The 25,009-nt window shown below is 44.7% G+C and overlaps 1 protein-coding gene across 1 annotated transcript; it reads left to right on the top strand.

Moving 5' to 3' along the window:
* Positions 1–4,404: 4,404 nt before the first annotated feature.
* On the top strand, positions 4,405–23,805 carry SERPINA6 (serpin family A member 6). The gene is made up of 5 exons (XM_081230044.1): positions 4,405–4,448; positions 10,528–11,156; positions 17,321–17,591; positions 21,967–22,114; positions 23,504–23,805. The coding sequence occupies exons 2-5, from the start codon at positions 10,547–10,549 to the stop codon at positions 23,687–23,689; spliced, it is 1,215 nt and encodes a 404-aa protein (XP_081086170.1). The 5' UTR covers positions 4,405–4,448; positions 10,528–10,546; the 3' UTR covers positions 23,690–23,805.
* Positions 23,806–25,009: the final 1,204 nt, after the last annotated feature.

The following is a 25,009-nucleotide window of genomic DNA, read 5'->3' as shown; positions in this document are numbered from 1 at the left end:
AACGAGGTATGCATGTAATCATTAGCATTCATATAGCGCTTAGAATAGAGCAGGCCCTGTTCTATGCTCTTTCGCTGTATGCAATCTTCACAACAACCTAGAGAGATTCTAGATAACTAGAATCTCCATTTCTCAGCTGAGGCATGGTGAGCTTCGTAATTTGCCTGGTATCACACTCCTAAGGTCTAGAATCAAACGCAGAGTCCATGCTCTTGACTGCTATACTATCCGAGATGCTAATAATACCTGCCTGGTAGGGTTCCTGTGAGAATCAAGTTGGTAAATATCCATGAAACACCGGAGTTGGTACCCAGCGACGGCGCAATAAATACCAGCTACTACCCTCACCAGGAGCCAGACCCCATGCCCAGTGCTTTACATAGGGCTGTGATACCAGAGCAGGGCAGGAAGTGGCAGGGAAGTGAGAAGGGAGATAAAAGGGGTGAGCCAGCCAATGCAGAAACTTACCAGCAAAGTAATGGTGCCTCTGGGCTGTGTTCCTGCCTGTCCAGGAGGAGGACTGCCCAGTGGGGGTTAGAGTCCTGCTTGGTCCAGGAATTGTCTGAAGGCTAAGCCTATGGGTGGGACAGGTGGTCCCAGTGATGAGGGCCTGCAGGGCTGCAGGAGAGGGAGCCACGCAGTTCCCTTGATCTACAACGGAGACAGGCCCTAGGCCCAGCGAGGATCCCCTCAAGTCCGGCCTCTGAACCCCAAGATTTAACCCAACCTACCCACGCCACCTCCATGCTGGCCACAAGTACAGGTCGGCGTCCTTTTTTGCCAACACAATTCATGATCCCTCAGGTAAACACCCGGCCAAGGCTCAGCAAAGGCCATCCAAGGCTCCTCCCTGGCAAGTCCCATCACTGCAGGTCTCTGGCTTGATGTGACCTGTCCCACACCAGGCAGGGCCCTGTTTTCCTGGAGGCAGGATTCCAAAGAGCACTTATCCACACCGCTGGAAAAGTTAGGAGGCCCTGAGCAAGCCTCCCAGTCACCACTTCTGTGGTTGGCAGAACTGGGAAAGAGGAACCAACAGCAACACGTCTGTAATGGGGGTAATTTCAGAGGAGGAGATGCTCGTTCAAAGAGGGCTTCAGCCAGAAGCTTCTCCCTGGATTTGGGGTGAACCCTGAAAGATACATCTTTCCCAAATGAGACCCAGATGCAGCAGTGACTAACCCAGAGGGAACAACTGAAGTGGGCCTCCTGGTAAGCAGGGAGCAGGTCCCACTCACCTGGAGGCCACTAGCTAGGGCCTGGTGGGCACAGACCAGCAGGGAACTGGGAACACACAGACGTCTGACTCAACAGTGCTTCTGAAAAAATGTTCTTCTATTTTTTAAAATTATTTTTCTATTTTAAGGGGCTAAGAGGTTGATGATTAAAGAAAAGGACTTCTAGTCAGGCACTATCTAAACAGAATCCCACACTCCATGGGGAACGGGGGAGATAAAATAACAGTTCTAACACCACTTCTCTTTTTTTTTTTTTAGATGTTGGGGGTAGGAGTTTATTAATTAATTTATTTATTTTTGCTGTGTTGGGTCTTCGTTTCTGTGCGAGGGCTTTCTCTAGTTGTGGCAAGCGGGGGCCACTCTTCATCGCGGTGCGCAGGCCTCTCACTGTCGCGGCCTCTCCCGTTGCGGAGCACAGGCTCCAGACGCACAGGCTCAGTAGTTGTGGCTCACGGGCCCAGTTGCTCCACGGCATGTGGGATCCTCCCAGACCAGGGCTCGAACCCGTGTCCCCTGCATCAGCAGGCAGATTCTCAACTACTGCACCACCAGGGAAGCCCCAACACTTCTCTTGAATGAGGCCTTGCCACGTGCCCACGGCTGTGCTAGGCTCACGGTTCAGTCCAGTCTTCACAGCAACCCCATGTGTGTATATGCATGTATGTATGTGTGTGTGTGTGTACATATTTTTTTTAAAGAATCATTTGAGAGTAAATTTTATACATCATGACCATTTACCCTTAAATACTTCCATGTACATATCCTAAGAATTTGGGATATTATTTTCTTAGTAAAGCTATTAACTTCAGGAAATCTAGCACTGGTACAATATTTTTCTCTAACATACCATCCATATTCTAATTTTGTCAATTGTCCCAATAATGTCCCTCATAGCACATTTCCTCCAGTTAAGGACCTCGGCACTGCATTAAGTCATGGATAATGATTTGCTGGTCTTTCAGGGACCATCCCAAACCCTGTGAGGAGCTTCTTGCTGAAGACCTTTAAGAATTGTGTGGTGTGCTCCAAGGACAAAGAGCAAGATAAACTCAAAGGGCAAATATTGCCAGAACAAAGAGTTACAGGAGTCACTCTGTCACAGTGTGTCCATTGCAAAGTATGTCAACCAACAACTGACAGATAAATAAATGAACAATTGTGATTGGAGGTTTTAACATTCCCTATTGAGAACTTGAAAGCTCAAGTAAATAAGGAATCCACATAGATATGAAAGAGGTGAATAAAATAATAAGTTTAAGCATTATGCATATACATATATATGCATATCAAACAGGTAATGCCCAATATTTCATAAGAAAATATGGAATATTTACAAAAATAGACCATATGTGATTGCAAAAAAACCTCAATAAATTCCAAATGTTCAATATCATATACATGATATTTTTTATCATAATGAAATATAAATAAAGGTTGATAACAGAAGAGTAGCCTAAAATTCTAAATACATAAAATGACATATTATTAAACTATCCCTGGGTTAAAAGTGAAACCATAAGGGAAATTAAGAAATATTTAGAAAAAAAATAACAATGGGAATATTTGTGGGACATAGTTAAGTCAGTTTTTAGATGAAAACTTTAAATATATTTATATGGATAGCAGAAATGTTAAAAAAGTAAGAAAGCTAAGCATTTAACTCAAGAAAATAGAAAAAGAGCAAACAGAGGAAAATTCAGAGAATGTGAAAGGATGGTAAAAAATAAAAATAAAAGCAGAAATCAATGAAATATAGACTTTAAAAAACCAATAAGGATTAACAAAACTAAAATCTGGTCCTCTGAAAAGATTAATTAGCTAGATAGACTAACAAGACTCATCAAGGAAAAAAAAAAAGAGAGAGAGAGGAAATACATAAATAAAACATAGAACCAACAAAAATTAAAAATAATTACTGATATGACAGAGATTTGAAAAATAGTAAATTCCTAGTTATAAATTCTATAATTGGCTTAAGGAATAAAAAACTTGAAAAGACCAATAACTATTAATAAAACTGAAGGGCCCCCAAAACTCTTGACACAGTTGTGGGCCTCATGGGAACATCTCCCCTCATACCTGCAGGGTAGTAATGGCACCATCAACCCAGCAGAGGGCACGGGACCCTAGCTGGCCATGCACAATGCCCTATTCTTCTGCACACTTTATCAGTCCAAGGATGGGCAATCATGTCTTTTGGGGGGGCTGATATGAACACCGTAAAAAAGTGAGTCTCTCTCTGCTTCTGATATCCAATAACCAGTTAGACCCAAATAACCTGTAGCTGCAGTGGCCGCCTTTGTCTCCACCACAGAGAGACTAAAGCAGGAAAGCAGAACTAAGAAAGATTTTTTTTTTTTAAAGAGACAGAGATTTGATGACCATCTTGGGACCTCTGGATCCAGCCAGGCCTGAAGCGCCCCCCCTCCACACTTCAGAACTCTCCTTCAGGAGACCCAATAAATGTTCTTTTTTGCTTTAAAGCTGTTTGAACCTCATCTATCACCTGCAATCAAAAGAGAACTGATGAATAAAAATGTGGGGAAGAGGGAAGTGAAGGTGCTAGATTTCAGAGTTAAATGGTCTTGGATTCGAACCTCAAGAGCAGCTCACTTAAGCGTCATGTGCCTCCGTTTCCCCATCTAGAGAAGGGTGATAATAATAATAGAATCCATTTCATAGAGTCATTGTGAAGACTAAGTGAGATAATCCATGCAAAGCACTGGGCCGCTTTTATTCCATGTCTGTCTTTCCCATCAGACCATTGCTCCCCTTGAAGGCAGGACCTTGCTGGTCTCATTCCCAGCCCAAGCTCAGCACCTGGTTCTTCACAGCTGTCAGCACCATCGTGCTAAAGGGCACCTGTGCCTCCTGTGCCAGCTGCCCCTGGGCAACCACAAACACTGACGCAACTCCAGCTACATTTTGATATCAAAAAATAAAACCTCAGGGAACTGTATGCCGAAGAAACTTAATTCGCAGTATTGCTGTGTTTACTCAAATTTCCTGGAAAAGGCTCCCATTGGTTCATGACTTGGGGGAGGGGACCACCAAATGGTGAAGGCCACTGGCCCCCCTCTAACCATTAACCAGCAGGAAAGCTGGCAAACAAGATTTAGCAGCAGCCGCCCCGCCGGCTTACTGTACACATGACAGGATCCAGGACAGCAGGACCAAGCCAGCAGTTGCAGCCTGAGCCCACTGCAGACCGTGAGTAACAGCTAAGGACTCTCCATCCCCCCGGCTCCTGCCCAGCCTCCAGAACGAAGCCATGACTGTGTCCTGCTCGTTTAATTTTTTTTTTTAATGGGGCATTGAGCATTAGGGCAACCAGCAGTGATCAGAGGCAACCCTGGGGAGGGTTTTTCAGAGTCTGTGGGCTACCCACAGGGGTTTTTATTTCTCCTGGGCTCCTGCCTTGCAGGGACTGACATTGAACTAAGAGCCATTCCCAGCCATCGCATGATGCTCCTAAGGCCAGCCAAACAGCCATAACAGCCTCAGAGATGGAGTCTGAGAGCTGGGATGGATCAGCCCAACACAACGCCTCTGCCGGGGACACAGGCAGGAGAGAGCATTGCCCGGCTGACACAGCACAGACTGTGCATCCTACAGAATCACACACACCTCCTCCCTCAGTGACCTGGGGCAAGGATCCTGCAGATAGAACGGAACTACCAGCATTACACCACATGGTATGAGGTTTAAATGCACAGGGCCTAGGACTGTACCTGGGACTATACCTGGCTTATGGGGTGCATTTGGAAAAACAGAGCACAGTGGGTGTTTACTGCGTGTGTGACTTCAAAAATGAGGGACAAGGAGGACACACATGAAATGAAATTCATGGATAATATTGATACTCTGCATTTTTACGTTGCTGGGTACTTTTCAGAGAGCTGTTTCACTCTAGAGAAAGGCAGAACAGCATGGCACAGGCTCCAGAGTCAGATGGCAGGGCTTGGAATCTCAGCTTTTACTCCCTGGGCCTCAGTTTTTTCATCTGTACAATGGGCCCAGGATGACCCATGAAGTGAGGTCACTGAAGAAAGCACTGATAACAGCTGTGACTGATATTCACAAAAGTCTTATGAGGTGGGTAGAGTTTTAAACCCCATCTTGGAGGATTAGCACAGGAGGGGATGAGGCACAAAATCTCAGAGACAGCAGGTAGAGAAGGGAAGGGAAAAGAACTTCTACTGGGGGCAAGCCCATCTTGTTCCAGGCTGTGAACTGCATGGGGTCCTTGCCCAAGAAGGGACCAAAGAGGTGGAGGTGTGGAGGTGGCTAGGGCTGAAGCAAAGATTTCACTACAGTCTGATGGGGGCAGTGACAGAGAGAAGCACACAGTAGGGCTTCCTGGAGGAGGTGACCCAGGACCTGCGTGCCAAAGGACAAGAGGCAGTGAGCCAGGCATGACAAGGAGGGGATAGGCCGACAGAGTGGAGCCACATGGAGCAGGACTGGAACAGGCCCATCTTTGTCCCCAGCTCTCAAGCCAGAGCCGGGCTCTGCAAACATTGGGGAATGGAATGACCTCCCTGGCCTGACCCAGGCAGAGGGATGAAAGTCTGATACGTGCTGGGAGGACATCCCAAGACACCCAGTGTTGCTGTGACTGAGACTTCAAGAGACCAGATTTGATGCTGGGGGTGGTGCTGTTACCAGGGACGGGGCATGAGGACTCCCTGGGCCACGTCCGTGAGGATCAGCTCTGCCTGCAGGCAATGGGTGTCACTGAAAGCTTTTCCGCAGGAGAATGGCCCATCTGCCTGATTTTGGAAAGATGCCCTAGTTGCAGAGAAAAGGAAAGTTGGCAGGAGGTGAGCAGGAGACAAGGAGAACAGGTGGGGGCGGGGAAGGGGCGACTGGGAGAGATGCCAAGCCCCGAACTTGGGCTGTGTCCTGAGACTGGAGAAGCGAAGACAAACCCCAGCAATTTAGAAGGTAAATGGGCCAGGCCTGGGGCGGGTATTATTATCAACTCTATTTTATGCCAAGGAAACGGGCAGAGTTTTAAACAGTGCACCTATGTCACCTAGGTCATGAATAGCAATGCTGAGATCCTCATTCGACTTGGTCTGCCACAAAGCCCAGGAAAAAGGAGAACTGTCTGTAAAGCCAGGCGGCTGGGGAGGGAGGGGACAGGGTGTCAGGGCTGTTATCAAAGCCAAGAAGCAAGGAATTTGCTTGTTCTTTTTGTTTGTTTGTTTTGTTTTTTACATCTGTATTGGAGTATAATTGCTTTACAATGGTGTGTTAGTTTCTGCTTTATAACAAAGTGAATCAGTTATACATAGACATATGTTTCCATATCTCTTCTTGTTTTCTACCACATGGAGGGAGACAGGCGGGGAGGGTTGGAGGAGGGCTGAGGGAGGTCAGGGGTGTGTTTGCACCCCACTCTCGTGAGGTTCTGGGTTTGGAGCAGGCCAGGGAAAAGGCCTCGGGGGTGCTCCAGAGCAGACCAGGGCTTCCCACACGCAACGTGCACGCATTCTCCTGGGACTGGTTTTACTGTGGGTTCCCAGCCCCCTCCCAGCATGGCTAGTCCTGTAGGTGGGGTGGTGCAGGGGAACCAGTTTCTCCTATAAGTATCCCTTCTTTATGGGGATACAGGGGGTTCCATAAAGCTCAGAGCTTGGGACCACTGGCCTTGCAGACAGAGTGTCGACTTACTGATTCTGAGCTTGGCTGCATTTTTTGAATTGCTCTTATCAAACACTTTTCATGGCTTATAATTAATTTTGTATTGTGGTAAGATATACAAAGATTGAGCATTTCAACTAGGTGTAAGTGTACAGTTCTCTGGTATTAAGTACATTCACATTGTTGTGAAACCATCACCACTATTCATCTCCAGGACTTTTTCATCATCCCAAACTGAAACTCTACCCATTAAACCCTAACTCCACATTTCCCCCTCCCCCCAGCCTCTGTTAACCACGATTCTACTTTCTGTTTCTATGAATTTGACTGCTCTAGGGCTCTCATGTGAGTGGAATCACACAATATTTGTCTTTTGTGACTGGCTTATTTCACTTAGCATAATGTCTTCAATGTTCATTCATCCATGCTGTAGCATGTATCAGAATTTCATTTTTTTGAAGGTTGAATAGTATTCAACCGCGGGCATATACCACTGTGAAATATAGAAAAAAATACGTACTGATCTCTGCCCCTGGTTCCTGGTGCAGAGCTCCTAAAACCCTTGTCATTTCCTAAGTGATAAGAACATTAGAAGCATCTTTTTTTCTAATATTTTTTTTCTAATATTTGGTCTTTGACCCTGCTTCCTGCGGCAGAGCTCCAAAATCCCTTGAATTTCCTGGGTGACTGCGGTGTCCTTTGCTCTAATGAGGCAACTCTGGGTGAGCTCCTGGATGACTTCAGGTTGGGGGTGGGGTGTCACCAGAAAGACCAAGTCATGACTGGAACTTATTTTCTCCCATTCTGTGGGTTTTCTTTTTGTTTTGTTGATGAGTTCCTGTGCTAGTCAAAAGGTTTTAAGTTTAATTAGGGACTACTTGTTTATTTTTGTTTTTATTTTCATAGTCTAGGAGGTGGATCAAAACAGATCTTGCTGCGGGCTTCCCTGGTGGTGCAGTGGTTGAGAGTCCGCCTGCCAATGCAGGGGACACGGGTTCTGTTCTTTCAGCAACGTTTTGCAGTTCTCAGTGTACAAGTCTTTAACCTCCTTGGTTAATTCAACTCCTAGGTATTTTATTCTTTTTAATTTTATTATAAATGGAATTGTTCCCTTAATTTCTTTTTCAGATTGCTCATTGTTCGTATATGGAAACAGAACTGATTTTTGTGTGTTGATTTTGTATCCCACTTATTTGTTGAATTTATTGGTTCTCATAAGTTTTTTGTTGTCTTTAGGGTTTTCTATGTATAAGATTGTGTTGGCTGTGTACAGAGATAATTTTACTTCTTCCTTCCCAATTTGGATGCATTTTATTTCTTTGGCTTGCCTTATTTCTCTGGCTAGAATTTCCAATACTGTGTTAAATAGAAGAGGCAAAAGCAGGCATCCTGTCTTGTTCTGAATCTGAGATGAAAAGCTTTCAGTCTTTCACCATTGAGTAAGATGTTAGCTGTGGGCCTTTCATATATGGCTTTTATTATGCTGAAGTAGTTTCCTTCACCTCCCAGTTTGTTGAGTGTTTTTAACATGAAAGGGGATGTTGAATTTTGTCAAATGCTTTTACTGCATCAATTGAGATGATCATATGATTATTTTCCTTCATTCTTTTAATGTGGTATTTACATTGAGCAATTTCTGTAGGTAGAACCATCCTTGCATTTCAGGAATAAATCCCACTTGGTCATAGTGTAAAATCCTTTAGGTACACTGCTGAATTCTATTTGCTAGCATTTTGTTGAGGATTTTTGCATCAATGTTCATAAGCAATATTTGTCTGTAGTTTTCTTTTCTTATGGTGTCTTTGGCTTTGGTATCAGGGCAAAGAATGAGTCAGGAAGTGTTCCCTCCTCCTTAATTTTTTTGAAGGAGTTTGAGGAGAATTTGTGTGAATTCTTCTTTAAATGTTCGGTAGAATTCAAAATTGAAGCCATGTTCCTGGACTTTTCTTTTTTTGGGAGGTTTTCAATTACTGATTCAGTTTCCTTACTATTTATAGGTCTATTCAGATATTCTATTTCTTTGAGGTTTAATTTTGATATGTTTTGTGTTTCTAAAAATTTTCCATTTCATCTAGGTTAACCAATTTGTTGGTGTGTCATTTTCAATTTTTTCATAGTATTCTCAGAATTTTTAAAAATTTCTGTAGAATAGGTAGTAATGCCCCTACTTTCATTTCTGATTTTAGTTATTTGAGACGTCTCTCTCTTTTTCTTACTCAGTCTAGCTAAAGGCTTGTCAATTTTGTTAATCTCTTTGAAGATGACATTATATTATATTATGTTATAATTATGTCATGCTATATTATTATATTATGTTATCTTACTATATAATACTATATTGATTAGATATATTATATTTTGGTTTCATTGATTTTTCTCTCTTTTTTCTATTTTCTATTTATTTATCTGGGCTTTAATCTTTATGGTTTTCTTTCTTCTGCTAGCTGCACTCTCCTTTGGTGTCTCTTTACATGGAATATCTTTTTCCATCCTTTCACTGTCATATCTGTGCCTTTGGATCTAAAATGAGTCTTCTGTAGTGTGCATATAGTTGTTTCTTTTTTTAACCCATTCTGTCAATCTCTGTCTTTTGATTGGAGAATTGTATCCATTTACATTAAAGTAATTACTCATGTGGAGGGACTACTCTATCATTTTCCTATTTGTTTTCTGTATGCCTTACAGGTTTTTTTGTCCTTTATTTCCTGAATTACTGTCTTCTTTTGTGTTTAGTTGATTTTTTGTAGTGAAGCATTTTAATTCCCTTCTCACTTCCTTTTGTGCATACTCTATATAACTATTTTCTTTCTGGTTATCATGTAAATTACATTTAACATCCTAAAGTTATAACACTCTCATTTGAATTTATGCCAGATAAACTTCAGTAGCATACAAAAATCGCTCCTGTATAGCTCCATTCCCACATCCTTTCAGTTAAGTCACAAATTACATCTTTATTCATTGTGGGTCCCAAAACATATATGAATAATTACTTTTTATGCATTAGTCTTTTAAATCACATAGAAAATAAAAAGTGGAATTACAAACCAAAATCACAATAATACTAGCTTTGATACTTGTTCATATATTTACCTTTAGCAGAGATCTTTATTTCTTCTTACAGATTCTATTTACTTTCTGGTGTTCTTTCATTTTAACCAGAAGTACTGCCTTTAGCATTTCTCGTGGGAGAGGTCTAGTGGTAATGAACTCCCTCAGCTTTTGTTTATCCAGGAATGTCTTAATTTCTCCCTCACTTTTGAAGGACAGTTTTGCCTGATATAGTATTCTTGGTGGATAGTTTATTTCTTTCAGTACTTTGAATATATCAACTGGGTGGATATTTAACTTTTCTGAGCTTCCACTTCTGCCTACCTGAAATCAAATAATCATATATACTTTATTGTTGGTGAGGCAACATTTTGGAAACTTGGTAGGTATTTGATAAATCATAGCAGGTGTAATTCATAGTTTCAGGTGAGGAAATTGAGGCCCAGAGTCCTGACTTGCCCCAGGTCACACAGCCAATGTGGAAGAAGAAATTGGGGCTTGAGGGGGGTCTTCAGTGGGGTCTTCTGCTCACCATGCCCCACTGTCTCGGAGGCCCCACATCATCTAATGAGCATTTCTGATGTTCCAGGGCCTGGCCATCCTGAACAATGCTGTTCACCCTGTACATCTGTCTCCTCTGGCTGTCTACCAGTGGGCTCTGGACCATCCAGGCTAAGGACCCTGACACTGACATGAGCATGAGGAACCCTCACCGGCACTTGGCTCCAAACAACGTTGACTTTGCCTTTACCCTGTATAAGCACTTAGTGGCCTCAGCTCCGGGCAAGAATGTCTTCATCTCCCCTGTGAGCATCTCCACAGCCTTGGCTATGCTGTCCCTGGGCGCCAGAGGCTACACACGGGAGCAGCTTCTCCAAGGCCTGGGCTTCAACCTCACTGAGATGTCCGAAGCCGAGATCCACCAGGGCTTCCGGCATCTCCACCACCTCCTCAGGGAGTCAAACACCACCTTGGAAATGACCATGGGCAATGCCATGTTCCTTGACCACAGCCTGGAACTTCTGGAGTCATTCTCAGCAGACACCAAGCACTACTATGAGTTGGAGGCCTTGACTGCAGATTTCCAGGACTGGGCAGGAGCCAGCAGACAAATCAACGAGTATATCAAAAATAAGACACAAGGGAAAATTGTGGACTTGTTCTCGGAGCAAGATAGCTCAGCCATGCTCATCCTGGTCAACTACATCTTCTTTAAAGGTACCCCTCACCCATCCTATTCTGACAAGGCCCCATCTACTGTTGCCAAGGATAGTAAAAACCATCAAAATTAAGGGTGTACTCTTGATACTATTAGAAAGGTAAAATTATATCATCCTTACCAAGAATCAAAATGACACCTAGTAGAGCAACTTGCCCAAGCCCTTGCAGGTTGTTTCAAGGCCCAAACATGTAACCACGAACAGTCTGGCTGCCTAGTGGTCTACAAATATTGGCCAAGTTCTGGCTGTGAGTCAGGCACTTGGTCAGAGGCCGGAAATAGAGCCTAGAACCAGACAGACACAGCCACCACCCTCAGGAACTTCCAGACGGCCCATAAGCCTTCCTGCACGCACTTCCCGAGCCAGCTCCAGTCAAGACCCCTCTCAGCCAAACCACAGCCCCACCTCACCAGTTCAGAGCAAAGTTTTCCAAAATGCCTGTCCATAAAAATCACCACGGAGACCTGTTAAAATTACAAATTCCAGAGCCCACACCAGATCTACTAGAGCAAAACTGATGCAAGAATGTCCTAGAATGTGTATTTTTAACAAGGCCCCCTTCCCCAGTAGTTTTGAGGAGCAGGTAATTTGGGGATATATTATCCTCGAGAATGAGATCTACAGTCCTTAGTCTACAGCAGTGGTCCTCAACCCAGGGTGATTCCCACCCCCATCCACCCTCAGGGACATTTGGCAATGTCTAGAGACATTGTGAGTTGTAACAACTGGGGGTGGGGTGGGGTGTGCCACTGGCATCTTGTGGGTAGAGGCGAAGGAGAATGCTCAATGTCCTACAATGCACAGAACAGCCCCCCACAGTGATATCTGCCTCCAAATGGCTAGAGTCCCAAGGTTGAGAAATCATCTGCTGCTTCTGCCTTGTCCAGACTCAGGTCTCAACATTTTCCCCTATACAAGTTCCCAATACACAGCAGACACACACACACACACACACACACACACACACAATATCCAATCACACCAAATTCCTTTCATGTCTTTGAGCATGACTATCCCCTTGGAAGCCTGTATTAGCTCCCTATTGCCACTGTGACAAATTGCCACAAACTTGGTGGCTTAAAACAGCACCAATTTATTACCTTACAATTCTGGATGTCAGAAGTCCAAAAAGGGCCACTCTGGGTTAAAGTCAAGGTGATGCCAGGGTGTGTTCCTTCTGGAGGCTCTAGGGGAGGATCTGTTCCAGCCTGTAGAAGCTACCTGCGTTCCTTGGCTTGAGGCCCCCTTCCCTCTTCAGAGCTAGTAATCGCATTGCTCTGACCTCTACTTCCATCACTTCTTCTTTCTGACTCTGACCCTCCTGCCATCCTCTTTTACTTTTAAGGATGCTTGTGATTACAGTGGGCCCACCTGGATAATCCAGAAAATTCTCCTCAACTCAAAGTCAGTTGATTAGCAGCCTTAATTTCCTCTTGCCATGTAACATAACATATTCACAGGTTGCAAGGATTAGGACATCCTTGGGGTGGGAGGGCATTCTGCCTGACACAAGGCCCATGCCCATTCTGTCCCCTGAGCCCTCCCTCAAGTTGTCTGACTGCCTAAAACTTCTACCCACCCTTCAAATCTTGGCTCAAAAGTCACCACCTCCATGAAGCCTCCCCTGATTCTCTCCAGCAAATCTTTGTCTCTCATATGCATCCTCTGCAGTTTGCCCACACCCAATTTTAATAAGCATCTTGTTAGAATGTGTAAACCTGGACCCAAGTGGTTCAGTTTCAATTAAGTAGTTATATACAAAGAACTGCAGGTAAAACAGCCAAAAAATAAAGTATAATATTTAATGTGTTTCTCAACAACATAAAGATTATCCCATATGCCCATTTCTCTCCTCCCCAGCTCTCACTCAGGGCCCCCCATTAGCCAACTGGACCCATTCCCTCCCCCAGGTCTTTATTACCTGGACAGACTTAGCATCTTGGTGAGCTGTCCTCCTGCCTCTTGGTCTTTCTCTGTCTATTCTCCAACACAAGTCTGGGAACCCACCTGGCAAAGGCTTCCCTTCTTGGATGGTAGTGAGGGTGAGAGACTGACCAGCAAAGGCAGCATTTTCTTTTTTCTCCCACTTTATTGAGATATAAATGACTTATCATGTAAGCTTAAGGTATACAATGGGATGATTTGATATATATATATATCAATATATATATGGTGAGATGATTACCCAGATAAGGTTAGTTAACACATCCATCACCTCACAGTTACCTTTGAGTGTTGGGGCCAGGGGGGTGAGGATTTTTAATATCTGCTCTCTTAGCAACTTTTAGGTATATGATACAGTATTATTAACTGTAGTACCATGCTGTGCATTAGATTCCCCAGAACTTATTCATCTTATAACTGGAAGTTTGTACCTTTGACCACCTTTACCCACTTCTCCGAACCTCCTACCCCATCATTCTTTTCTCTGTTTCTATAAATTCTGTATTTTTAGATTCCATATATAAGTGAGGGCGTACAGTATTTGTCTTTCTCTGTCTGCCTTATTTCACGTAGCCTAATGCCCTCAAGGTTCATCCATGTTGCTGCAAATGGCAGGATTCTCTTCTTTTTATGGCTTAGTAATATTCCATTTGGGGTGTGTGTGTGTGTGTGTGTATGTATACACACACTTTTCTTTATCCATTCATCTACTGATGGACACTTGATTGTTTCCACATCTTGGCTATTGTGAATAATGCTGCAATGAACATGGGAGTGCAGATATCTCTTTAGTATAGTGGGTTCATTTCCTTCTGATATATACCTAGAAGTGGAATTGCTGGAGCATATGGTAGTTCTATTTTTAATTTTTTGAGGAACCTCCATACTGTTCTCCATAATGGCTGCACGAATTTACATTCCCACCAATGGTGCACAAGGGTGCCCTTTTCTTCACATCCTTGCTGGCAATTGTTTTCTCTTTTCTTTTTGATAATAGCCATTCTGATAGATGTGAAGTGCTATTGTGGTTTTAATTCGCATTTCCTTGATTTGTGATTTTGAGCACCTTTTCTTGTACTTTTGTACATTTGTACATCTTCTTTGGAAAAAAGATGTACATTTGTACATCTTCTTTGGAAAAAAAATCTTTTCAAGTCCTCTGCCCATTTTTTAAGTTGATTATTTGGGGCTTTTTTTTTTTTTTTTTTTTTTTTTGCTATTGAGGTTGTATGAGTTCTTTATATATTTTTGGATATTACCCCCTTATCAAATTTATGTTTCGCAAATATTTTCTTCCATTCCATAGGTTGCCTTTTCACTTTATTGATTATATCCTTTGCTGTGCAGAAGCTTTTTAGTTTGATGTGAATCCACTTGTTTATTTTTCCTTCTGTTGCTTATGCCTTTGGTGTCATATTCAAAAAAAATATCATAGCTAAGACTAATATCAAAGAGTTCCTTTTTCCCTCCATTTTCTTCTAGGAGTTTTATGGTTTCAGGTCTTATGTTTAAGTCTTTAACGTATTTCAAGTTAGTTTTTGTGAATGATGTAAGATAGGGGTCCAGTTTCATTCTTTTGCATGTGAATATCCAGTTTTCTCAGCACCATTTATTGAAGAGGTTATCTTTTCCCCACTCAGTATTCTTGGTTCCCCTGTCATATCTTAGTTGACTATATAGGGGAGGGGTTATATCTAGGCTTTCAATTCTGTTCCATTGGTCTATGTGTCTGTCCTTATGCCTGTACCATACTGTTTGATTACTATAGCTTTATAATACAGTTTGAAATCAGGAGGTGTGATGCCTCCAGCTATGTTCTTTCTCAAGATGGCTTTGGCTATTTAAGATCTTCTGTGGTCCCACACAAAAGGCAATATTCTTTACACCTGACCCTGGGGGGCCAAGGAGTCAGGGAATGTTTGCCTGGAAATGTTTCTGGATGCTCCCATGAATTCTCCAGGCCATCTCTCCCACTAGACTATTCACTCTTGTGCATGGCATCCTCATCTCTTTGGGAGGTCAGTGCATTTGCATAGTGCTTGGCAAATGGAAGTAACTCCAAAGTGGTTGCACAGTCTGGGGAGAAGAGCACAGAAAACCCAGAGAGAGAGAGAGGGCCCTCCTGAGCCTGCGAGGAGCCTGAGCGGGGGCTGGCAGGACAGGGGCTGGCAGGGTGTCATTTGGCGCACTGCTTTGCTCTCACAGTTTCTAAGCATTCTCATGACCACAGTGGAGCTGAGCTGATGGAAAACAGTAGTTCCTGGTAATAAAATCAGAGAGGATTTGAACATTTGAATGCAGGAACAAACATTGACAGGAGTGTGGGCTGCCTGTTTGTACACAGATTTCCTGTGATCAGGAAAAGCTAAATAACAAGCCCTGTTTAAGCTGAGAGATACTCTGAAATGTTTCCAGCACGCCAGGATAATAAATAGAAATGAAGAATGGTGTGGCTCTCATCACTAAACTTAGGACACGTACAGTGTCCCTGGCATGTTCCTTACTTAGTGGACTGTCTTGACAGCTCTTTTTTTGGAGAACATTAGAAATATTGATAAAAGATTTTCCAGGGACTCATCCTGCTCTCTCCAATTTCCCTTCATAAACTCTTAGGTTTCTGTACCGTAAGTTCTCCTAACTCAAGAATTTTCAACAACAAAAAAAAATCCCTTAAAGTAGAGGTTAGATCCCATTCTGTATTTGGTTTTCTGCCAAACCAAATATACATTGGTAGTTCTAATACCAATACCAAATAAACAAATATACATCTGGATATACATTATACTTGCTTCTAGAAAAGAAATACTCAGTAAAAAGCACACAGCAAACTTCTAAGGATGAAAAACCTAGCACTGAAAAATATTTTATCTACATTTTTTTGGTTTTGAGTTGGACAAGTTAGCCACAAAGCACTCCCCCCTTCAATTCTGAGGACCCCAGACTTCCTTTAGAAGATGGTTTGAGAACCCGCAAATTATCTCATTTGCTGTGAGACAGCCTCAGTCATTAGGGATGGACCAGGCACAGCCCCTGGGTCTCCACGCTCCACATCCATTGCTCTTTTCCCTACATCCTCTGGTCACTGCCCATGGTCACCCTTAGTAACCCTTCCAGGGGGTTGAGGCTGGCTCAGAACCAAGAGTTCTGGCTTCATGGTCCAGAGATCCCACAGACAGAGGGATAGAGAAATGTCTGCCTGTGGCTATGCTCTGGCCACTTTCAGGCAGCCTCAGTTGGGAAACAGTGACCTCACAAGGGCTTCTGGGCTGGAGGTCAAGGGCAGCCAGGACACTCAGGACCTGCTGGACTCAGGGTCCTCAGTCATCTCCAGACCTGGGGAGACTTAACCTAGAGCAGATGAGGCCCTGGTGAGACTCAATCCATATCTAAATATCCAAAGATCTATCACTTATAAGAGGACTCCGGAATAAACTCAAGGGCCAAAGAGGCTCAGTCGGCAGGCATTACAATCAGGCAGGCTTTGGCTTCATCTAAGGAGCAGTTGCCTTCCCTTCAGCATTGACCAGTAGTGGAAAGTCCCATCTGTTAGGTAGTGAGTTCCCCATCACAAGGGGAACAAACGTTGCATAATGACATCATGGAACGTGGTGGAGTGGAGTCGGGTCTAGCTGTGGTGGGAGTCTGTAACCTTGAAGGACTCATCTCGCCCTGATTCTGCCTCTGGGAAATGTACTGTGGCCCTCAGGGCCACTCGGGAGGCAAGGAGCCTCCTGCAAGAAAGTGGGTACATTTGACTGGGCGGCCAAACTGCCTGCTGGGCTTCTGTCGCCAGACATCAGGGGGTGGGGATGGAATGGATGGTCGGTTCCCCAGCACCACCTCCAGAGCCCTCCAGTCCAGAATCCACACCAGGGCGGGAGCAACAAGACCAAGTCTGAATCCTACTGAATCCTACTCCCAAATCCTAGGGCCAGCATTCTCTGTTCTCTCCCTCTTTCCATTTTTAGAGGTCAGTCTCAGACATCGTGCTAATCCTCAAGCCATCCCAAAGGGTAGAGGATGGAACAGGCTTTAAACCTCTGGGAATTTCATATCTTAGCAAATTCCAGCAGCTCTGGTGGGGGCCTTCCAGGTTGAGCGAGGCCACTGTGTAACTTGCTTGGCGGTCACCCCTGGCCCTCTGCTGCCACCCAAGTTGCGTTTTCCTCCTGTTGTCACAGGTCTGTCTCCTCCCCTCCCCCTCCCCCCTCTTCCCAGGCACGTGGGCACACTCCTTCCACCTGGAAAGCACCAGGGAAGATAACTTCTACGTGAATGAGACGACCACGGTGAAGGTGCCCATGATGTTCCAGTCGAGCACCGTCAAGTACCTGAACGACTCGGTGCTCCCCTGCCAGCTGGTACAGCTGGACTACACAGGCAACGAGACCGTCTTCTTTGTCCTCCCGGTCAAGGGGAAGATGGACACGGTCATTGCCATGCTGAGCCGGGACACCATTCAGAGGTGGTCCAAGTCCCTGACCAACAGGTAAGCCCTCCAGCCAGCTGTGTTGATTTCTGCAGTTGGACGTGTCCCCAGAAAGTGGGGCAAGTGGAAAAGGGGTGCACCTGGCCGTCCTTCCTCCCCCAGACTCGCCTTCCAGGGCTCATTATTTTCCTGTCTGCTGGGTCCTCTGATCTAGAGGTCACACTTATTTATCTTTCTGTCGATTAACACTGAGCTATTGATACTTTGGGGCATTCCACCAAGTGAGGTCCTCCTTCCCCAGCAGGTTGATAGCCACCCTCTGTATTATCACATCTTTCATCTTTTTCTTAAGCTGAATTCACCCATCACCCAGCCCGCACTGATCCATTTTATTATATTGCTTACCTGAGACCAAGCACCGCTAAAGATTCCTGGGAGACCAGAAAAAGATATAATGAAAATGACCACTGTATGACCACTGTAATGACCCTGGAACCAACGCAAAGCCTACAAATGGTTAAGTCACTCAGGGAATCTAATGCTTCTTCCATCAATCAATCAGTAAATAAGTAAGAAAGTAAGGACATAAGTACGTAATAAACTCATTTTCCCAGGACCCTCTGAGCTAGAGGGGAATCAAAATTAGAGTCAAGCTTGTGTCCAGCTCTGATCCTCACATTGGAGGAGGGAGCAGATGTTCCTGAGAAGATGGTCCTCACTCTTGGGAGATTAGAGTTCTGTCTGTGAAGGAGCCAACCAACATGGGAGCTGGGTGGCGGGGTGCAGACTCAAAGGGAAGAGGGCTGTAGGGGAAGGAGCCAGCACTTGGATCTAGAGGCGCTCAGGAAGCCTCGTGGGCCAGGCACCATGTCATTCATTCATTCATTCATTCATTCAATATATATATGGAAGCAATTGCTATGCACCATGCACTAAGCTCAGCCGAAGGGATGCACTCTAGAGCAGAAAACGGATTCTGGTGGAATTAATAGTGGTACAATGTCATAAGCTCTGTCAGAGCAAGACAGGGAAGGAGACACATAATGTGTACAATTTGAGGGAGGGTGGGACGCCGGACTCTAACCCAGAGGAATGGAGAAAGGGCTGCAGAGCAGATTGCTTTCACTTTGAACTGTGCCTTAAGCCTGAGTAGAAGTTCAGAAAGTGCCAACCTCCCCGAGAGAGTGCATGGAAGAGGAAATGGCACCAGTCAAGTCAGGGAGGCCATTTGCCAGCTTTTCAGGTCAACCGTCCCACTCCACTTCACTCCCACCCCTCGAAGGGAACCTGTAATTCAGATACAGTGCCACCATGTAGTGACAATGCACCGTGATTCAAATTCTGAACCCTAGTGTGTTGAAAATAAGGCGAAGGATACCCCTTCTCTTTACTCCAAAAATAATCTCTTCACTAAAATACTTAAACAACATTAGTCAGCAACACGTACCATTTTCTTCTAGATTTTTTAAAAAAACATTCAAGGTAAAACTTCGCACCTTTAGACATCATGAGTTCTCTCGTTCATCTCAGCGCTGTGGCCTACGGCTCACCTGCACGCTTGCACAGCCCCTTCTCCCTCCTCACCCCTCCCAGCACCACCACGCCCTTCCCCACCAGGCTCTCCGGTGCATCCGAGCTCAGCATCCTTCAGGTCCCAGATGACACCCCACCTCCCCCGGCAGCCTCTGGGTCCCACTCACGCGGCGCTCTCGCGAGAGCCTCCCTCTCAGTCCCCTTGCTCCGCCGTCCCGTCCCCTCACTGCTGCCCGCGCAGGTCGTGGGACAGCTCTCCGAGTTGGGGCGGTGGGGCTCCAATTTAACTAGTCCTGGTTTCTTCACGGTCCTGCTGCTTCCCAGCGGTGTGACTTTGGGGAAATTCCTCAGCATTTTTTTTTTTTGGTGGTACTTGGGCCTCTCACTGTTGTGGCCTCTCCCGTCGCGGAGCACAGGCTCCGGACGCACAGGCTCGGCGGCCATGGCTCACGGGCCTAGCCGCTCCGCGGCATGTGGGATCCTCCCGGACCGGGGCACGAACCCGTGTCCCCTGAATCGGCAGGCGGACTCTCAACCACTGCGCCACCAAGGAAGCCCTCCATTTTTGTTTTCCTATGCCTGTGCTAATATACCCTTTTTTTTTTCTCTCTCTTTTGGTTTTCTAACACCTATTTAAAAATCTTTTTTTTTTTTTTTTTTTTTTGCTATACATGGGCCTCTCACTGTTGTGGCCTCTCCCGTTGCGGAGCACAGGCTCCGGACGCGCAGGCTCAGCGGCCATGGCTAACGGGCCCAGCCGCTCCGCGGCATGTGGGATCCTCCCAGACCGGGGCATGAACCCGTGTCCCCTGCATCGGCAGGTGGACTCTCAACCACTGCGCCACCAGGGAAAGCCCCTCAGCTTTTTTTGTTTCAGTCTCTCAATCTGGAAGTTAAAGATGATGACTCCAGTTTGTAAGGCTGTATGTGCCTGCTCGGATTAGACGAGATAAAGGAGGTCAGGAAGGTCAGCCAAATGCTGGGTATGGGTCGGCCTCCCTTACCTTCTGTTGCCATTTCCCATCTAGAGAAGTCATACGCCCCACTGGCCTTGGATTCCTCCTCACTTCCACCGGGTTGCCAGCCTCCAGACCTCCCCAGAGCAGCTTGTGCTCAAGTGCAGACGTCTCATGCCTTCCCTCCACCCTCTGGAGAGCCGGTGCCCTATCACTGACTTGAGGGTTCAGGCATCTTCTCTCTCCCTTGCTGTGTAGATGAGGACTAGCACAGAGAGGGACAGGACTTGGCTAAAGCCACACAGCATTAGCGGCCTGGCTGGGGCCAGGACCCCTGTTCCCAGCCGCATGTTCCCTCCACTCCTCCACTTCTGCCAGGGGGTGCTTGGGGGACCACAGGACTTCTTGTTTTTTCTCTTTTTTAATTGAAGTATAATTGATTTACAATACTGTGTTAGTTTCAGGTGTACAGCAAAGTGATTCTGTTATATATATATATATATATATATATATATATATATATATATATATCCTTTTTTTCATTCTTTTCCATTATAGGTTATTACAAGATAATGAATACAGTTCCCTGTGCTTGTCCCCCATAAATCCTTGTTGTTTATCTATTTCATGTATGGTAGTGTGTATCTGTTAATCCCATACTCCTACTTTATCCCTCCCGCCTCTTCCCTTTCATAGCTATGTTTGTTTTCTATGTCTGTGTTCTCTTTCTGTCTTGTAAATGAGTTCATTTGTATTATTTTTTAGATTCCACATATGTAATATCATATAACATTTGTCTTTCGCTGTCTGACTTACTGCACTTAGTATGATATTCTCTAGGTCCAAGCATATTGCTGCAAATGGCATTATTTCATTCTTTTTATGGCTGACTAATATTCCATTGTGTGTGTGTATGTGTGTGTGTATATATATATATATATATATATATATATATATATATATATATATGCCACATCTTCTTTATCCATTCATCTGTTGATGGATACTTAGGTTCCTTCCATGTCTTGGTTATAGTAAATAGTGCTGATGTGAACATTGGGGTGCATGTATCTTTTTTGAATTAGAGTTTTCATCTTTTCTGGATATATGTCCAGGAGTGGAATTGCTGGATCATACAGTAACTCTATTTTTAGTTTTTTAAGGAACCTCCATACTGTTTTCCATAGTGGCTGCACCAATTTACATTCCCACCAACACTGTAGGAGGGTTCCCTTTTCTCCACACCCTCTCCAGCATTTATTATTTGTAGACTTTTTAATGATGGCCATTCTGACTGGTGTAAGGTGATACCTCATTGTAGTTTTGACTTGTATTTCTCTAATAATTAGTGATGTTGAGCATCTTTTCACGTACCTCTTGGCCATTTGTATGTCTTCTTTGGAGAAATGTCTATTTAGGTCTTCTCCCCATTTTTTGATTGGGTTGTTTAGTTTTTTGATATTGAGTTGTTTGACCTGCTTGTATATTTTGGAAATTAAGCCCTTGTCAGTAGCATCATTTGCAAATATTTTCTCCAGTCCATAGGTTGTCTTTTTGTTTTGTTTATGGTTTTAAACACTGTGCAAAAGCTTATAAGTTTGATTCAGTTCCATTTGTTTATTTTTGCTTTTATTTCTTTTGCCCACAAGGACTTCTTTAGGTATTCTTTGCTTCAGTGTCTGGTAGTTTAGCTGGATCAGGTGGAATCAGCTCAAAGAAAGAGCTGAGAAGAAAGGACTTTGCAATTCAGAGACCCAGAGAGGAAGATGCCTGTGTGATGGAGGGAGAGGCAGATCCTGCTTCTTGTTCTGTTCCTTCCCCTGTCCTGAAAGAGCTGGGAGGTCTGGCTGGGAGGCAGGGTCTGGAGGGATCACATGGGAAACGGGAATCTGGCTGGCCGGGCCCAGCCCTGGGGAAGTCTAACCCCATCTGCTTACCCCGAACAGCCTGGTGGACCTGTACATCCCGAAGGTCTCCATTTCCGGAGGCTACGACCTCGGGGGCATCATGGGGGACATGGGCATTGCAGACTTGCTCAACAACCGGGCACATTTCTCAGGCATCACCCAAGAGGCCCTGCCGAAGCTGTCAAAGGTAGGGGTCTCTAGAGCCCATCCTTCTTTTCCCCCCAAATTCACAATACAAATAATAATAAGCAACATGGAGCCCATTCATGAATAGGCTTCTAGGCCCCAGGCTGAGAGGTCTTGTCCAAGCCCCTAGTTTTACAACAGGCTAAATGAAAGCTCAGCAAGAACTTGATGTCCCCAAGGTCACAGAGGAAGCTAGTGACAAGGGGGCACCACAGCTCAGGCGTCCACCGTTCTGCCAGGCCACACAGAGGGGGCACTGTGGAAGACAAAGTCATCATGGCAGGGCTGTGAGCAGCCCCCAGCAAAGAGGAAATGTCTGTGTGAGATCACACTGAATGTTCTATCCAACGACGGTCTTTATCTCCATCCTTCAGCTTTATGTTCTGTTATTCATTCATTCAGAAAATATTTACTGAACATGTTCTATGTGCCCCAAACTGTGCTAGACACTGGGTATGCCTCAGACGTGGCCCTGCCCTCACAGGATCTTACAGTCCTGTGGGTGACAAAACAGGAGAGGGGACAGGAGAAAGCTGTGGTGGCAGTAGCCCCCTCCCTCGTGCACACGGACTTTGACCATCATGATGTCGGCACACAGTATGTGCTCAATAAAATGCCTGTGTGTGAAGAACTCAGTCAAACAGCTACCTCCTTACGAGGTGGGTGTTACCCTAGTTTCTCAGGTCACAGAGCTAGTAAATAGCCTGACATTTGACTCAAAACCTCATATTCCCAGAACGCATTGCAGGGGTTCCTAGCCCCGCTGAGCTTCTCCCTAGCCTACTTACAGAGCATTCTGAGCCTCTGATTCCCTGCTGCTCCGTCAGTGAGAGTCCTGTCCCGTAGGTGGTGTTATTTAATCAGCCAGTTCTGACCTTTCCAAGGCTTTTGATGCAAGCTACTCAAGCGTTTTACTGACTTGAGAATATCTTCTAATTTTGATCAAAACAAAGGATGTTTCAGCAGGCAAAGATGAGCCTTTTCCCTACAGAGTGGGCACAAGCATTTTGCATAAATTGAACCCTCTCAATTCCTGGCAGAGTGGAGAAGGAACGAGGTGTCCCTCCACCAGCCCAGGACCCGGTAAGGGGAGCCCGATATGGACGCTGAAGTCCAGTTTCAGTCCCAAGTCCCTTGCTCTCCATGGGTCGGCTCCAGCTGCCCACTCTCTAGGGAGAAAGTCTAAGTGTGGCCTGGGTTCCAGAGGTGGACAGACCCCAGCGCTAGTCCTGGGACTGCCACGTAGATGAGGAGCCAGCAAGTGACCTTCTCTGAGCCTCAGCTTCGCCATCCAGAAAACTGAGAGTGGGAGGAGTCGGAGCCAAGAGGCTCGGAAAGCTCCGCCCACGCAGCAGGTGCTCATCCTCCACGCTCTGTCTGTTCCCACCAGGTGGTCCATAAGGCCACGCTGCAACTGGATGAGAGGGGCGTGGAGGCAGCCGCCCGCACCCAGGTCCACCGGAACTCGGCGCCCGAGCCTCTCACTATCCGCTTCGACCGGCCCTTCATTGTCATGATCTTCGATGACTTCACGTGGAGCAGCCTCTTCCTGGGCAAGGTTGTGAATCCGACCTAAGGGGACGCCGCCTGGAGCCACAGCGCGTCTGACTCGGGCACCAGGGACCCCACAGAAAGGAGTGAGAGGTTCCCCCCAGTCCTCCCCCGGTTCCCCTCTTGTAATAAATAACTGTCATTGCGACTGGTGACAAGTGTGGTTGAAGGGGAGGAGTGGGACCATTGATAAGACTTGAATAACATCAATATAATATTGTACCAGTATAATTTTCTAGTTTTGATCATGGTCCTAGGGTTATGTGATGTATGGAAGCACAGTGAAAGGTATATGGAAGCACTATTATTTTTGTAAATTTTTGTAAGTTTGAAATTATTTCCAAATAAGAACTTGAAAAGAAGGAATCACACAAGCCAAAACACAACAGAAAACACACACACACACACACACAACAGAAAGATGTTTTTAAAGTGCTAGGATGGAAACATCATATCTTTCAAAAAGCAAAAAAACAACCAAAAAATTCCTTCAAAAATGAAGGCAAAATAAAGTTTGGGGTTTTTTTTCAGACAAACAAGAGCTGAGGAGGCTTATCATCTTCACTAAAGACTTTTTTTAAGTAGTTCTTTATGGAGAAACAAGATGATTCTAGATGGACACACAAAAGAATGAAGAGCACTGGAAAGAGTAAATGTGTGGGCAAAGATAAAACATTTTAAAATATATTTAAAGTATAATTAACTGTTTAAAGCAAAAACTTATCGATTTATTGCTTTTCGACTCCAAATCCTCCCTTCATTGCGGCTCTGCAGAAACCTATCTGGACCTTTTTCCATAGTTTTACTGTGCTCCTGGGCATGATATTAAACTTTGTCAGTAGAGGGCGCTAGAGAAAGATCGCAGGAGGAAGAGACCTTATTCTCACAGCTCAGGACAAAAAGCATTAAATGAGATAAAAGAGAACCAGATGGATAGATAGATAAATAGATTACATAGGTGATAGGAAAATGATAGATAGATAGATGGATGGATAAGTAGAGAGAGAGATATCGATTATAGATAGAAAATAGATGATATATAATTAGATGATAGATATAGCATATATCTTGAGAGAAAGGAATTGAGTGATACTTCCTTAAATATACATATTTATATGTTTCTAAAGTCAGCATCTTAATAAGAAAACACTAAATGCATTCCCACTACTGTAAGACAAGGCTACTCGTTTATATTCACTACCATTTCACATAGTCCTGGGGGTATTAGACAAAGCAATTAGACAAGAGAAAGTAGCGGCATAGAATTGTAAACTCTCTCTATTTGCAAATGACATGTAATATACTTGCATAACCCTAGCAAATCAATGATAAAACAAACTCAAAC

This window comes from Mesoplodon bidens (assembly GCF_964165515.1).
Source record: "Mesoplodon bidens genome assembly, chromosome: 3".
NCBI lineage: Eukaryota > Metazoa > Chordata > Mammalia > Artiodactyla > Ziphiidae > Mesoplodon > Mesoplodon bidens.
This window is presented reverse-complemented; position numbering and strand designations above follow the sequence as displayed.

What these genes read in the sequence shown, in the direction of transcription:
- SERPINA6 (XM_081230044.1), top strand. Translation starts at nt 10,547, where the DNA reads ATGCTGTTCACCCTGTACATCTGTCTCCTCTGGCTGTCTACCAGTGGG. An exon ending in TCCAAGTCCCTGACCAACAG is followed by an intron (nt 17,592 to 21,966) that starts GTAAGCCCTCCA and finishes TACCCCGAACAG; the next exon opens with CCTGGTGGACCTGTACATCC. An exon ending in CCCTGCCGAAGCTGTCAAAG is followed by an intron (nt 22,115 to 23,503) that starts GTAGGGGTCTCT and finishes TGTTCCCACCAG; the next exon opens with GTGGTCCATAAGGCCACGCT.